The sequence below is a fragment of the Talpa occidentalis genome, unplaced genomic scaffold (genome assembly GCF_014898055.3).
Source record: "Talpa occidentalis isolate TD23 unplaced genomic scaffold, MPIMG_talOcc4v2.1 talOcc4.6, whole genome shotgun sequence".
NCBI lineage: Eukaryota > Metazoa > Chordata > Mammalia > Eulipotyphla > Talpidae > Talpa > Talpa occidentalis.
Genome location: NW_023604972.1, coordinates 123,907,019 through 123,923,738, shown reverse-complemented (window position 1 = coordinate 123,923,738; position 16,720 = coordinate 123,907,019). Strand labels below are relative to the sequence as shown.

At 45.2% G+C, this 16,720-nt stretch overlaps 1 protein-coding gene across 1 annotated transcript in view; it reads right to left on the bottom strand.

Moving 5' to 3' along the window:
* MTMR12 (myotubularin related protein 12) overlaps positions 1 to 2,734 on the bottom strand; it is a 61,591-nt gene extending 58,857 nt beyond the window's left edge. The window contains exon 1 of the mRNA XM_037529051.2: positions 2,523 to 2,734. Within this exon, the coding sequence (XP_037384948.1) occupies positions 2,523 to 2,603 (81 nt within the window). The 5' untranslated portion in view covers positions 2,604 to 2,734. The remainder of the gene's footprint in view (positions 1 to 2,522) is intronic.
* Between the last annotated feature and the right edge of the window lie 13,986 nt (positions 2,735 to 16,720).

Here is a 16,720-nt window from a genome sequence, read left to right as displayed (position 1 = left end):
CCTACGCCACCAGAGAAGCCCCACAATTCAAAGTTTTTACTTTCACACTCACTAATTTAGGTGAATCAATGACAGAAGAGCCCAAGTTACAAATTCCAGAGTTAAAGTCTGGGAGTTAACTGCTATGCTCATTTTAGGTTGTCCAGGGCCAATTCATTCAGGTCATATGAAAAATAAGCCAGTATGTTTTAAAGCATCATCTTCAAACACTTCATCCAGTAAAGCACTTCTGCTTTTAACACAACGTGCTGACTATGACTAGACTCTCCGATGTACTAAGGGCAGCAGCTGTATAGCATTCCAAGATCTGACCAGACAAGAACAAGTTCATTGCCACCACAGGTATCATCACATCATAAGGTATGATGGTTGTTCTGGCAGCTCAAGATCTGCCAGCAAAAAAAAAAAAAAAAAAAATCTGAGACATTGGGACTTCCCAGCTAACAAAAGCAAAGCGTTTTCAAAGAAGTTCCAGGAAGACATACACCAAAGGAAATAAAACTGAAGACCAGATAAAAGGGAAGGAGTAGGAACAGAATGACAATTTTCAGAAGGGTTCTGTGGGACCCCTCCATCTGAGTGAGTCAAGAGAAGGTTAGCAGATGCACAGCTCAGAGGCACATAAGCTTCAATGTTTGAAGCCTCAATGTTTGTCATGTGCATTTCAGATACTATGATTATCTAGCAAAAGCCATATTCTTAAAAATAAATTGTTTTCTCATCTCATTCCCTTATCTTTTAAAAACCATTCACATTTTAGATCACAGTCTTAACCTCTGTTAAAAAATACTTTCAGAGACAGATTACAACAAAGAAGCATAGTGTCTACCTAGCATTATTTTAATGCACGAGAAATAGTGTCTACCTAGCATTATTTTAATGCACGAGAACAAACTGCCAACTTTAAGGATCTGAAAAATGTGACCACTTCAGGCTTCTTTCGGGGCTGAACCACTCCCCTTCCCTAATTATCCCTCAAAGGAAATACATCAGGCACTGTGGGCAAAGAGGGGAAAACATGTCTAATTACAACATGTGCACTTGGTGGATGAAAAATTTGAACATTCTTGAACACTGGCCACCTTTCAGAAGACTTTCCACTTAGAGCTTAATCTCACCAAAGAGGAAAGGTTAAAGGGCAGTTGTACTTCAACCAAGGCTCACTAAAAAAAAAAAAAAAAAAGACAAAGAGAAACTGACCACATTACTTACTCTTGCTGAAAATTCAAAATGACCCTGACTCTTTATCAGGCACTGACAGAGGAAGTGGTTAAAATAAAGACTAAAAATAAGACCCACTTGAAGAGAGTTCTCTCCACGGGAGAAAACACACACGTTTTGAATGTGAAGATATACATGCAAAGACTTCCTGTGCTTGAGAGCCTTAGAGAAGCAGTTCCAGGTCAAGATCGCTCCTCCACAGACCACCTGCCTTTGCTTTACAGAGGTGGGAAGACATGTGGAGACAACGAATTTGGTAGAGCGTCTGTCGCTGCTGGAGAGAGGGAGGGGAAAGAAAAAAAAAAAAAAAAACAAAGCAGGAATCCAAAATGAAAACATTGGGATTGGGAGCCACTGCTCAAGGAGCCCAGGCCTACCTCAGTAACCTCTCCTGTCACTCTCCTCCTCACCCACAGGGAGTGTGCAGGGCTGGGCTTCCTCCAGCATTCCAGACTCTTTCCTCCGCCTGTACTCTTCCCAAGCATCCTTCAGGTCCGTGCTCACACGTCACCGAGCAAGGAGTGCCTTTTCTTTTCCTGTGACACTTAACACCTGCTAGCATGCCACCTAACCCATACATCTATCTAAGCTATTGTTTACTCCGTGTACCTCCTCTCCCCCTCAAATAGGCTCCAGGAAAGCAAGGATCTTTGTTTTGTTCACTGATGCATCATCTCAAGCGTTTTGAGCAGTGCCTGGCAAGAGCAAGAGAGCTCAACCAATATTTCTAAATGAATGAATGAACTTCTCAGTAAAATTCCAAGAGGAAAGCAAGAGGTGGTGGGAGGCTGATGGTGAGAAGTGAAGGGGGGCCCGCGGCGGGGGCTGACAGAGCTGAATTCCTAAGACAAGGCAGAGGCGGGCTGAGGCCAGCGCCCACCGGCCAGGGCCGCCCCACTCCGCGTCTCCCCGCGGCGCCCCGAGTCCCGCCGGCGGCACCAAGCCGCGCCCGCGAGCAGGCGGCGGGACCAGACAGCTCGCGAGTCCCCCCGAGGAATTTCAAGGGCAGGGCAGCCTCAGCCGGGACCCGCTGTCTCGCGGCCGCGCTCCCGGGTCCGGGCCCCCGGCCTCGCCCTCCCGCCGCCCCGGCGCCAGCCCCGCTCCGGCCGCTTCACCTGCGCGGCGAGCCGGGCCCCACCTGGGGCACCTGCCCGCCCGCCCCGCTCGCGCCCGGCCCGCGGCGCCCGCGGCCGCGCCGGGGGATGAGCTCACGGCCGCGCCGCGGGGATGACCCCCGGCGCCCCCCGCCGCGGCGCTGCCCTGACGCGCTGCCCTGACGCGCCGCCCGCGCCGCCCCTCACCTCCGGGCGCACGTACGACACGAAGGAGGGCTTGGGCGCCCTGGTGCCGCCGCCCGCGCCGACGACCCCTTTCCCCAGCATGCCGCCGCCCTAGGACGCCGCGCCGCGCGCGAGCAGAGGCGCCGCTCGGGCTCCGGCTCCGGCAGCGGCGGCGGCGGCCACCAGCTCTGGCGGCTGGGGCTCCGCCCATCCCCGGGCCCGCGGCGGCCGCGGCGCCGCCCGCATCCGGCTCCGCCGCCGACAACACTGGCCCCGCCCCGGCCTGCGGCCCCGCCCACTCCGCGCGCGTCACGGACCGGCAGGAGCGTGGGGCTGGAGGCCACGCCCCCCAGCCCCCGCTCGCGGTAGGTAGTTCTGACGGGCGGGGAGTCACCTTCCAGGATAGGCTCCGTGCTGCCACAAAGCCCGCCCCTCGCCGTTTTTTGATTGGATAGAAGGTGCGGCCGGCCGAGACGCAAGCCAAGCCCCTTCGCGAACGAACCTAGAGGGATGCTTCCTCTGACCAATCCGAAGAGAGTTCTTTCCGGACTCCCCGGCCATTGGTTAGTAAGAGTGTGTCTGCCGTCCAATGATCCCGCGGTCGCTAAGTGAAGCGCTCTGTGGCTCTGCGCGCGGTGCTCTCTGCGCTTTGGAATAAAAGGTGGGAGTTGTGTGGGGAGTGTAGCCAAGGTGAAGATGCATGCATTGTGCAAAAATGAAAAATGATGTAAAAATATATAAAATAAAATAAAATAAAATATTTTAAAAAATTATACATGCCACGCAAAAAAAAAAATTCAAATGTGTGATGCTTTCTCACATATGCAAATCTCTATCAGGTTTATTATTTTTAATACCAACAACAATGAGGGTTGGGCGGGGGAAACAAAGACAAACCAAAGCTTAACCGCTATCTGGGACTAGGTTTGAAGGTTTAATCATTAAAGACCTTGTCGATTTTATTTTTCCCAACTATGTTTTATTTCCTGTTTCTAATAGACTATCAAAAGCCCTTAATAGGTTTATTTTGTGCACTCTCCCAAGTCATCGATAAGCCCTTCATTTCCATGAAGATCGCAAAGAAGTTTCATTTAAATTCCACATTTGATGCCAAGCATTGTTAGCTGGAGATAAATGAGCCTAGACCCAGTTCTCAAGAAATTCAAGTCTAATGGGAAAAAATGATAATGAATATTTGCAGTTATTTCTTACAATATCAGCCCTCTCAGTGACTAATGCTCTTTCCTTCTTGGCTGTATGAGCTACCCCCTTCCCAAAACCACTACAAATAAACCTAAAAGCTAACTGAAAGTAATAGCCTCATTTTTTACTAGGTTACCATCATTAAGTATCCAGCTCAGGGCCTCCCTGGTGGCACCAGGTTTAAGTCTCAGCACTATCATTGCTGCAACCTGAATTCTATCCTGGGCCAGCGAGGTGACCCACAAGGCGCAGCAGACCTCTCCTGTCTCGCCTGCTGCCCCCCTCAGCAGTGTATTTCAGTAGATCCACTTGTTCTGCTCCCCACTCTGTCTTTGGTGAATCCTTTCATCCCCCGCACCTCTGGCCTACACCCCAGTTCTTGTATGCATAAATAAATAAAAGTGACTCTTTAAAAAAAAAGTTTAAGTTCAGTTCTGTCTTCTAATGCTGCCTTTCTAATGCTTGGGGAAGTGTAAGTAGGAAAAAGTATCATGTCACACAGAAGCTCACACAACTGAGCCGACCACATATTCCACAAAGGGGAGGAACACTTTCGTCTGGTGGACTGCCAGACTAGCGCTTTGCATTTCCTCCTCTTTGCAGTCACTCTACATAGCCTACATTTGTGCTATCCATCTTTAACAGATACCAGCACATCGTGGGAATTCAATAAATAATTGCACCTGAGTAAGTGAAAAAGTGCTAGATGAAAAGCAACCTGGGTAGCTACTGATGTGTGTGTGTGTGTAGGGAAGGATCAAAACTCCAACATCCAGGTTAGAGCCTCCACTTTTAAATTGCTTGGATACAAACTAGGACCTGATTTTTCAATAAATAAGTGACATTTAATGATTAAATAAATATTTATTAAAATAAAAAATAAATATAATTTTCAACTTTTAAGCTCTGTAAATGACCACTTGCCAAATTTCAATGTTAGCAAACATAGTTTGGATGTCAAGACTTCCTCTCCTCTTTCACTGGAAATAGGGAATTTCTTAGCCTCATTTGGCAACTATGGGTCTTTCAACCCTCCTCTGAAGATGGTGAGGAATATACCTGGATTACAAAGCATTAGGATTGTTCTTAATCTTATAGTGTCATACTATGAGGACCTGCAGGAGAACACAGCAACTGTGAACAAGGACTCTCTGGTGATTTGTTTTTCCCAAAACACACTACCTAAACTGGTCATGTGACGGAGGCTTGAGACGTCTACTCTATAATCTGTATTCTGTCTTCTTCAAAATACAAGTTAATGACCTCTGAGCCTGATTCATCAAATAAAGGTTTACCAATGACCCACTATTTCTCATCTCCCAGACTCCTCCATTAAGCCGGGTTGTTCTGGAATAAGGCTGGTCACCTTTGAAACAAACACGCATTAGTCACTACAATATCAAGTAAACCCTCAGTGAGGTCAGGAGCAATAGGAATTCTCATCCACTCAAAGGGAAGGGAGACAAATTGATGGGGCAAGAGGGAGAGCAATTTTGTAACAGCCATCAAAAGTTATCTCTGGAGGGGCCTCCCTGGTGGTGCAGCTGTTGAGCGCTGGGTTGAGAAGCTGACCGCAGCCTCTGCAGCGCCGGTTCGATTCCCGGCTGCTCCCCGGCCACTGGAGGAGGGTCCCACATGGCGCGCAGACCTCTCCTGCCGCCCGCTGCCCCCTCAGCAGTGTACTTCGATCCTTCTGCCTGCTCTGCTCCCTGCTCTGGCTCTGGTGAATTCTCTCACCCTCCCGCGCTTCTGACTGTACCCAGTGCTTGTATAAACAAACAAACAAATAAATAAATAATACATGCCTCTTAAAAAAAAAAATTATCTCTGGAATTTCACTTCATAAGTGTGAATTGTCATATGGCCAGGCTTACTCATGGCAACAGTTTCTATAACCGGAGGAAATTAGAAAAGTCTAAATGTTCATCAATAGGGATGGCTTGAGTAAATTATGGTGCAGACATTTATAAAATGTCTGTTGAAGGCTATAACATGTAGCAGTTTAAAGCAAATGTTCTGTAGTCAGACTATGTGTGACCATTAACTAAGAACTTCTCCTCTTGAACCTCAATTTTCTTACCTATAAAATTGAGGGGTATGAGGATTATAATAGCATCTACTTGGTAAGATTATTGTGAAGACTAATAAGTTAATAAATATATTTCCAGTGGACACATAGTGATTAAAGCGAGGCCCACAACAGTATGCTTAGAAGGCTACCATTTGTGTAAGGAGGATGGAAATAAAGTCTACATAGACCTAGTTCTCTATGTTTGCATAAAACGTTTTTGAATAAATACAAAAGGACCTTTGACATTAGTTGCTTTTAGAAGAGGGAACTGGGAGTTTAGAGGAAATACTAAAAGAAGAATTATTTATATATAGTTTATATATAGATGTAATATATATAATGTAGTTATTAAAATTGACACAAAAGTCATATAATATAAAATTGGTCATTATAAAGCAAACGACTAAAATAAATTGAATTTTCATTTTTTAATACTAATTTATTCCTTTAATTGTGAGCTTCTCCCCATCAGGTATCACCACCATACGGTTCCCACTACCATAAATTTGAATTTTAAAATAAGAACATTTAACAAAACCTTGCCATTTTCTGTTTTTCTTGGCCTAGGTCCCCCAATCCTCCCATCCATCACGACTTACCCCCAGTGCAGCTCCCGTCTTCCCTAGAGACGGTGGACCCCGTCTAGACCTCTTCTGGATCCCTAAATTGTCAGAGCAGTGTGCTGCCTTGGTCGCTGGACTTGAGCATGACTTGCAACCACTGGAAGAGGTCCTGACCTCTGTCTTCTTCCCCAGAACTATTGCCGGGAGCGTCTCAAAATCAGAGGCCTCCGCACCTCCTGTGCTTCTAGATATACCCTACATTACTGTCCTCAGAGCTTTGAAGAGATTATCAAGATGGGCAGAAAATCCTACAGGACTGAATGAAACATTGAACATTCCTGAAGCCTGCAAGCTCCTGGAACAAGGAAACTGCGCCCTCTACAGGACTGTTTAAGAAGTGGTGAGAAAGGCCTCCCCGGTGGCACAGCAGCTGAGCGCTGGGTTGCGAAGCTGCCCGCAGCCTCTGCAGTGCCGGTTCGATCCCCAGCCACCGGGCGAGGGTCCCACATGGCACGCAGACCTCTCCTGCCGCCCGCTGCTCCCCTCAGCAGTGTACTTCGGTCCTTCTGCCTGCTCTGCTCCCCGCTCTGGCTCTGGTGAATTCTCTCACCCTCCCGTGCTTCTGACTGTACCCAGTGCTTAGATAGATAGATAGATAGATAGATAGATAGATAGATAGATAGATAGATAGATAGATAGATAGATAGATAGATAGATAGATAGATAGATAGATAGATAGATAGATCTTTTAAAAAAAAAAGTGGTGAGAAAGATCTCAGCATGGGCTGGGAAGTTGTCCCACTCAGTAGGTTGTACAAACCACTCCCAAAGGGGGAAGAAAACTCTTGTTGAAGAGAGGGCAGGGAGGTTTGGGGGCGTAGGGAATCACAAAACCCAGAGAAATAAAACAACGGCCCAAGATCATAGCGCCCTGGGATTTACTTACCAAGACAATATGATTTCTGAACATGAGTTTGAAGCCACTGTGGTCTCATGCAGGCAACTTAAGCTAATTATTTCTCAGCTTTAGGTCTCTTGATCCTCTAAGCCAGCCACAATCCATTTCAGAACTCCCTTTTGTGCTTTGTCCCTACTCTTTGGGCCAAATTGGAAGACTCTAGGATCTTCAAAGCCCTCACCAGGTCTGCCCTGGACGGGACAAGCTGTCCGTCTCCCTGACCTGGCCCCCCTGCTTGTCTTGTGTGTTCCTTAGCAGGGAAGGTGCCTGGTTTGGAGGATGCCAACTTTGGCCTCTAGTCATTCTAATCTTCCCTGCGCAGTTGCCTGGCATGGTGATTCCTCACAGGTGCAGTTAAATGCTCATCCTTGGGGGAAGAGGTGAGGAGTCCATTCCCCAGGCCCCACAGGCACCTGCAAGCACCTTGGCTCCCTCTCCTAACTACTCTCTCCAGCTGCCATATGTAATGGCATCTGTAGTGATCCTGCCTGATGCGAAGGCGAGGCAACTGAGGAAGAACAGCTTATGATGAAAAAGCAGCCACTTCTATGACAACGTGCGAAACACAAGAACAGATGAAAACCTGGCTGTACTGAGAGACCCAGCCTAAATTAGGGTTAACAGGCGGTCCTGAGAATGCCGGCACTGAATTTAAGGCAACTTGAAATGCTTAAGGACTTCAGGTTCACAGTCCTAAAACCTCCAAGATTTGGCAAGAGCCGCAGGGGACTCTCGCTCTGAGATGTGGTGTTTCTCTCCCTGCAGATGGATGGATTCCAGGAACTCTCTGGAACTGGGTCCCACCTGTATTGCATGCCAGTGTCCCAAGCTTTGCCAAGAGGTTTGCTACCTTCCCCTTTTTGTGGCCAATAGAATTGTCTGCTTATGTATTGCAATGTGAATTCCCCCAATAAATTTGTATTGTGGTTATATGGATTTAGCTCGAGTTGTAAGTGAAACTTTCCTGCTTCATGGAAGTTAGCATGCTAAGAGATCCAGGACCTGATGAAACAAGATCTCGTTTAGGAAATATGGAAAACTGTGAATCATGTCCAGCCCTCTTGTGAGCACAGAAGAATCAAGGGGCTATGGCAAGCGTGGAGGAGAGTTGGGGTGATTCTCTCTACCCCTCTTTGTTCTTCTAAGCTGGTAAATGATCAAATTAACATCAAACATTATATGAGAAAAAGACATGCAAAAAGGTTTAATAATAATGTGTGCCAAGGGGACCCCAAACTCTGAAAGGAATTTAGTCATCTGGGCACACGACAGCAAAGGAAACAGACTCTTGGTGTGAAAGATTTTTTAATAAGATTAGTGTGCAAAGAGAGGGAAAGCAAAAAGAAAGTATTTCAAATAATAGTTTCCTAATAACCCCCACCCCCCAAAGCACGAATTCTCTCATGGGCAAATGCTAACCCAAACGGCGTCAGGCAGAAAGGATTCCATAAGTCTATGGCACGTTCTGGCAGAGAACTACAAGCAAGGAGGTAGGGAGGTCCCAATAGCTGGACAGAGGAGAAAGAAAATGCAAAATATGTCCCATTAAGGTAATGGCTGCCAGTGTCTCTGCCAAGGGCCAAAAGCCTCCCCACATGTCTCTCCCAAGTTTCTCTTTCAAGTCCCTGTGTGTACCTCCTCCATGTGTCTCCTCCAAGGCCCTCTTAACAGTACTAGGGTGCGAGTCAAAGCAGGAAAAGCAGGCAAGTGGACTTACCTGCTTTCCACATGGCCACCCAGACCCACCCTAGTTCCCAGTAGCTCCCCCACTCGGGAAATCTGGTTCATGACATACTGGGACTCATAATGAGACAGCTGAGCGGGTGTTGGAGTGGGGGAAATAGCACCTCTTCTGTTACCCTTTCAGGAGGAGTATCTATAATAAAATCTATCTCCTGCGTTGGTGGAGAGGCCCAGGAAAACTGAGTAACTCAACAAAAATGGTTAAAGTCACCTCCTTAAATAACTTCAGGTAAAAACAAAGGCTGTCATGGGGAGGGGAAGGCCACTTATGGAAGCTATGACTACCATGCAAATTTAAATTGCAGCCCTCTCCATTGGTAAGAATTAAAAAGAGATTTAGTCTTACCAGTAACAGAGAGATTGAGCCTTCCAGGTATTTGGAAGAAGAAATTTTACCAATCTTGGGGCCTCCCTGATGGCACAGGGGTTAAAGGTAGTGCTATCAAGCTATCAGCAGCCACTGCAGCATGAGTTCAATCCCTGGCCAGGGAGCAGCCCACATGGCACAGCAGACCTCTCCTGTCTCGCCTGCTGCTCCCCTCAGCAGTGTATTTCAGTAGATCCACCTGTTCTTCTCCCCACTCTGTCTCTGGTGAATCCTCTCACCCCCCCCACCTCTGGCCTACACCCCAGTTCTTATATGCATAAATAAATAAAAATAAATCTTTAAAACGAAATTTTACCCATCTTACAAATAAAAATTTCCCGTTTACACGTGTAAGTGTATCTGACAAAAGGACAACTTCCACTTATGAAAACTCCCTTATGCCAGACACATGTTTTGGGGTGCTGATGTTGTTCCCTGTATAAGCTCTCCAGGACTTGGAAAGGTCATGTGACCTTTTGATAGCGGGCAAAATCACAGGGAACCAAAACTGACTGGGTGAAATGGAGGGGTTCCCAGGGACCCCAAATTATTATGAGGAAAAGCCCATGTTGCCCATTCTGAGGGTCTTTGCCACCTGCACACCCAAAGGAAAGTCATCAGACTAGTGAACTCAAAGATATTTAATAGAGAGAGAAAAGAAGTAGGGGAGAAAAAGAATTTCACTGTACAGAGTCCCAAGCAAACTCCAAAATCACCCATCCCCAAGGCCAAGCCAAACTGGCATAGCCCAGAGATGGGGGGCAGATCCAGAGTGTTCTGTGGCACTACCTACCTGGCAACGACCCCAACCTGCTTGTTCTAACAATTTCAACTACTCTATGCCTGGCCAGAGGGGAAGGGAGAGCATCAGCAGGGCTGTCACCCTCCAAAAGTCCCAATGTCCATTTGTCAGGGGAAAATGTGCCAGTCAGGTCCCCTCCTTTCTCAGATCCTTTAAATGGTTGAATAACTAAACTATAGGGCAGGGATAATGCAGAGACATGACTGCTTCTCAGTTTTCCTCTCCCCCCAGCTCATGGTCCTGGTGTGGTGTGGGGGTTTGGGGGTGTGTGGGTGAGATTTGGAGGAAGGAAGCAGCAGGCAGAAAAACCTGCTATTTTGGTTGACTCGCCATTCCAAATTTCTTTTTTTTTTTTAATAATTTTTTTTTAAAAGAGGCATGTATTATTTATTTATTTGTTTGTTTGTTTGTACATGCACTGGGTACAGTCAGAAGCGTGGGAGGGTGAGAGAGAATTCACCAGAGCCAGAGCGGGGAGCAGAGCAGGCAGAAGGACCGAAGTACACTGCTGAGGGGAGCAGCGGGCGGCTGGAGAGGTCTGCGCGCCATGTGGGACCCTCCTCCGGTGGCCGCTGGGGAGCAGCCAGGGATCGAACAGGCGCCGCGGAGGCCGCGGGCAGCTTCGCAATCCAGCGCTCAACCACTGTGCCACCGGAGAGGCCCCCCAAATTTCTCTTGACTCACTCCCGGATAATAGAAGTTAAGATCTGGCATCCGATTCAGGAGTCATCTCCAAGGAGAGAGAAATGAAAAGGCTTGTTGATGTTTCAAGAGGATACAACTTAAGGCTTCCTATGTCAACAAGCTCGTGAAGACTGTGTATCACAAAACAAAAATAATGCATTATTCCTTCTTGAATTTTAACTGAGATCAAAGCATCAAGTTTAAAGACTATAGTTTCTGGTTAGGGAGAGAGCGACTGGCACCCAAGCTGTTTAGTCTCTGATTGGAAGAAGCTGGCACTGAATGTTCTCCTCCTTTCAAGTTTTGCTCGGGGCTGCATCTGGGTTGAAAACCCGGCAGAGTGGTGGGAGAACCTCTTTTTCATGGAGGAGGGCCACTGGCATCCCAGCCTAAGGATCTTCCAGGGGAAGAAGGAAGCGGTTGCTGTCCTCAGGGCCAGGGAAACTTCTCAAACAAAAACAGGCCAAGTATGCCTCCGCTGGGGTATTTGATCTTTGCTCGAAGTTCAGTCAGGCCTGTTTTGAGCTTGGCAAACCCGTTCCCATTCACTGAAAACCTGAAAGCCTTATTGTTCAGGTGGCTGTAAAAGAACTGGAGGCTGTGAAAGGCCCACTGTTTTTAGTCTGAAGTAGTTGTCTGCCCCAGGATAAAATGTAATCAAATTGCGTATTAAAAATTCTTTTTTCTTCTCCAAAAGTAAAAAGGGTACATATGGAATAGACATGGCTCAGCTGCAAAGAAACTTGGAACAGTTTTTACAGAGTAGCTTTTCTGCTTGAACACAGTTAACCATCAGCCAGTTCCCTATCTTCCCATTGCCCTGCAGCACACTGGAGTCTATTCACCATTCATGCACCTGGCCTCTGGAGTGATTCTGAGGGCTGCCAAGTAAAGCACCAAGCAAGGCAATCTCAGACTTTGCAAATATCTTACACATAGGCTTAAGAAGTCTGAAAAGAAGTTTTATGGCTCAGCTGAAACGGGGCCCAAGAATGGGGAGGGCTTCATTTTCTCGTATGAGACCCCATCAGCTGAAGAGAAGCTCTTCAGGGAACTTAATCTGGAACCATGTAAGGTCACAGAAGTAATTGGTTCCTTTACAGAAAGAAGTCTTTCTGCTCTACTTTTTTCTTTTTTTTTTTTTTTAAAGATTTATTTATTTATGCATACAAGAACTGAGGTACAGGCCAGAGGTGCGGGGAGGGTAAGAGGATTCACCAGAGACAGAGTGGGGAACAGAACACGCAGACTGAAATACACTGCTGAAGGGAGCAGCGGGCAAGACAGGAGAGGTCTGCTGCGCCATGTGGTTTGCGCCACCGGGGAAGCCCTTGGTAATCAATTTTCCCTCCCTCGTCATGTAATGAAGTGATTTTGAGTGAAATCATGTCACCTGAGTACCTATTTGTAGCTTTCTGATGGTCTAACCCACTTCAACCAAATGACCTTTTATTACAGCAACTTAACCTCAAAACCCTAGTTTGCTGATGTAGAATGACTACCCACTAACATGTTGGAAGGTAGTGTAAGTTGTTTAGCACTGTGACATGGAGTTTGTCTGAAGGTCTTTTTGAGTAGCAGTGATATGATCAAACAGATAGCTTTAGGAGAAACTGGGGGTTGTAGGTTGAATAATATAGACACTAAAAGGACAAAGGACAGACAGACTGGATTTGGCTGAGGGCAGATTTGGGATCTTAACAAAGGGAGTATATAAACTTGGAAGATGGATGAGATCAACAGCATTACATAAAGAGAAGCTGCTGATATCAGACGCATGGAAAGTGCTAGTTGAAGCCCAGAAACAGAGAAGAGAAACAGCCCAGAAACAGAGAAGCCCAGAATGTTCAGAGGTAAGAGTAAAAAAAAAAAAAACCCAGGAATTTCAGTGCCATGGAAAACAAAGCAAAGCTTAAGGTGGAGCAAAACTAGCACTAATTTTCCCAAAATTTATGGTCATATTTTGGCTGCTACAAAACTTTGGGACAACTGACCATTTAAACTCTATTTAATTGATGTTTATTAGGTACGTAGATGGATAAAATATTATCTTAAACTTGGAAAAGATCATTTTATACTTTCATAAGCCAGGAGCTAAAAAAAAGTATCAAATAGGTGGTTTTAATTTTTTTTTTTATAGAGGCATGTTTTCTTTCTTTCTTTGTTTGTTTGTTTATACATGCACTGGGTACAGTCAGAAGCGCGGGAGGGTGAGAGAATTCACCAGAGCCAGAGCGGGAAGCAGAGCAGGCAGAAGGACCAAAGTACACTGCTGAGGGGAGCAGCGGGCGGCAGGAGAGGTCTGCGCGCCATGCGGGACCCTCCTCCAGTGGCCGGGAAGCAGCCGGGGATCGAACCGGCGCCGCAGAGGCCGCGGGCAGCTTCGCAACCCAGCGCTCAACCGCTGCGCCACCGGAGAGGCCCGGTTTTAATTTTAAACACAGCAGCAACATTTTTTTGTAAGTGAACCCCATTCATTTTATTGTTGCAGTTGTTTTAGGCTATTTCTTCAACTTCCCCCCCATAGCTACCCATATTAGAAGATATTTTAAATCTTCTCTCTCACCCACATCATCTCCTGTCCCTCCTATGCTGCGGTTCCAGCTATGCAGCATAGTTTCAAACAATTTGCTATCTTGGCCACTGTCTTTTGAGTAGCACTTTAAAACTAATGTCTAGAACTAAACACCATATTCCAGGTTTGGCGTGACCAATGCCAACTGTAGGGCTTTCTTTCATTTTGGATATAATTTAGATAAAGGTAGCAAAGAAACTCCTCTGCTAAAAGGATTCCAATGCTATTTCACTAAAATTAGGTATGACTGGTAATTTAGGTTTTAACTTCTCTTTAGTCCCCCATTGTGCACTAGCAAAAAACATTGCTTGTTTTTGTCTACAGTATAATGCAGACGAACTGCACTGAAATAGTCCTTCCAAAACTCATGTTATTTCTCCAGCACCATGTCTTGTGCCTATAATAGGATAAATTAAATGTGACAGCCTTGTATTTAACATGAAACCAGTTTAAATATTGTTCAAAATATTACTCAGCCTTTAATAAATTGCATAGTTAAGCAATTATTTCCTGTTTTCAATATAATATTACACTTAGCAAGATAAAGCAGGGTTAAAATTACTTAACTACATTAATCAATAAAATTGCTCAGGGAATGGGCATATTGTGAAATGCTGAACATCCCATTTATTGCTATTTATACACACACACACAAACACAGAGAGAGGGTAAGGGTGAGGGAGGGAGGAGAGGCTCATAATACCTTTAATACTAAAAATGTGATTTTAATCTTAAGACTCTAGAGTGTTATGGTCACTGCCATAAAAGCATGTCTGTTAAATAAAGCAAGATCCATGGACTACTTCCATCAGAACCACCAATGAAAGAAAAAATCTAACTTGGGGTGATCCTACAGTGCTTGTTAAAAATGCAGTTTCCTTATGTGTATTGATAAGGAATGCTCTATCTCCAAGACACATTACATGAAAAAAACCCAGGTGCAGAACAATGTGCAGAGCATTGTTTTGCAGAGTATTATCTGTGAAGAACAACGGGGAGCACACATTCATGCTGACCTGTGCACAGACCATGTGTGGAAGGATAGATAGAAAAGTGTGTCTGGAGAGGGGAACTTTGGAAAACAAAGAGGGGTGGAAGACTTACTCTAAGTCATACATTCTTTTTCATGATTTGTCTTTCATGTGTATGAACCAGGTGTTCAAATAAACACCATAGAGAAAGCCATCTTAGAACAGGATATCCGCAGGCTTAGTTTAGTCCTCCTCAGAATCCTTGAAATTAGGGTTTAGAAACCTTAATTTTTAATAACCCAGAAGATATGCATGAACATTTGAGATTTCTTTATGAACATTACTCTGACACTATAAAATTTTCCTTTTATAGGAAAATTAAAAATAAGCTGTCAAATTTAGTATAAAAATGGAGGATTCATTAAAGGAATGGTTTATAACTAAATTTATAACAGACAATAGCATTACCATGTAAAAGAATCATGCTTTTTAATCAATAAACAAGAAAAACTATTTAAAAGAAACCAAAGATCCTCTGCCATACTGTTCATACTGCCATGCTGTTCATACTGTTCATTGATAGTATAACACTATCAATTCTAGGTTACTCAAAGAAATAGAAGAAAAAATAGTAGTGAAGACAAAGAAAAATCTAATTTGGAATGTTATGTATTGGTGGGTGAGGGGAATCAGTATTTTCTTTGGGTTATCATGATATTTTTGTAACATAAATATGCACTAATAAGAAGGAAATCCAGCCTAAGAGGCAGAGAACAGTAACTAAAAGTAAATTAGCTGCCAAATCAACTTCTCCAAGCATTAGCAGGGTGATAACCAATGCTTCTTTGGACTAGAGTTTATAGTCTTTAAAAATTGTCAAAGTTGGGGCTTCCCTGGTGGCGCAAGGGGTTAAGACGCAGCACTAAGAAGCTATCTGCAGCCACTGCAACCCAAGTTCAAAACCCGCCCAGGTAGGTGACCCCACATGGCACATCAGACCTCTCCTGACTCACCTTCTGCTCCCCCCTTCTGTTCCCCACTCTGTCTCTGGTGAATCCTCTCACCCCCACACCTCTGGCCTGTACCCCAGGTTCTTGCATGCATAAATAAATCTTTAAAAAAAAAACTGTCAAAGTAAAAGATACTAATGAATATTCAAGTTGTTTCACCCAAGATGTTTAATGTGGGCTAAGCCACGCAAAAAAATACTGAAGTAGGGCCTCCCTGGTGGCGCAGCGGTTGAGCGCTGGGTTGCGAAGCTGCCCGCAGCCTCTGCAGCACCGGTTCGATCCCTGGCTGCTCCCTGGCCATCGGAGGAGGGTCCCACATGGTGCGCAGACCTCTCCTGCCGCCCGCTGCTCCCCTCAGCAGTGTACTTCGGTCCTTCTGCCTGCTCTGCTCCCCGCTCTGGCTCTGGTGAATTCTCTCACCCTCCCACACTTCTACTGTACCCAATGCTTGTATAAATAAATAAAAATAAATTAAAAAAAAAACTTAAAAAAAATACTGAAGTAATTCTTCTAGCAAAAATTTCAAATGGTACCAACTGTATACCTGGATGAAGACTCCCAATGGAATGTGAAATTTTGTAACATGGGCTGGAAACATTTAAGAATATAATGAATTGCAAGACAAAGGGAGCAGTCTGGCAAAGTGCTCAGCATGAAGTTATAAATCCAACTCTGGGGGCCTCCCTGGTGGCACAAGGGGTTAAGCAATCCTCCGATTGCTTATGAAGCGATCCTCCGATCCACCGCTGGCCAGGAAGTTACCCACATGGCGCAGCAGACCTCTCCTGACACCCCTGCTGCTCCCCGCAGCGGTGTATTTCAGATCTACCTGTTCTGCTCCCACTGTCTCTGGTGAATCCTCTCACCCCCCGCACCTCTAGCCTGTACCCCAGTTCTTATATGCATAAATGAATCTTAAAAAAAAATCCAACTCTGAAGTCTTGTTGCTTAAATTTATGTGTGATCTTAATTAGCCACTCTGAGCTTCAATTTTCTAATTTGAAAAATAAAAACTATAGCTCCTTCATTTCTTTTTATTGTTATGATTCCCATTTTAAATGGGAAAATGTGTGAAAATATCTGCTGTGGTTCTGTGATTAATGTGTGATAGTAATGTCCAGTTCTTTACCTCTCTTAAGAGAACTATGAGAAACAAGATTCTATTTTACTGGAAAACTACATATTCAAAAAGGTAAAATGAGAATCAGAAAGTTAAAATTATGCGCACAGGCAACAAACAATTGTCAGGTTTAACAAGATATAAGTACCAAA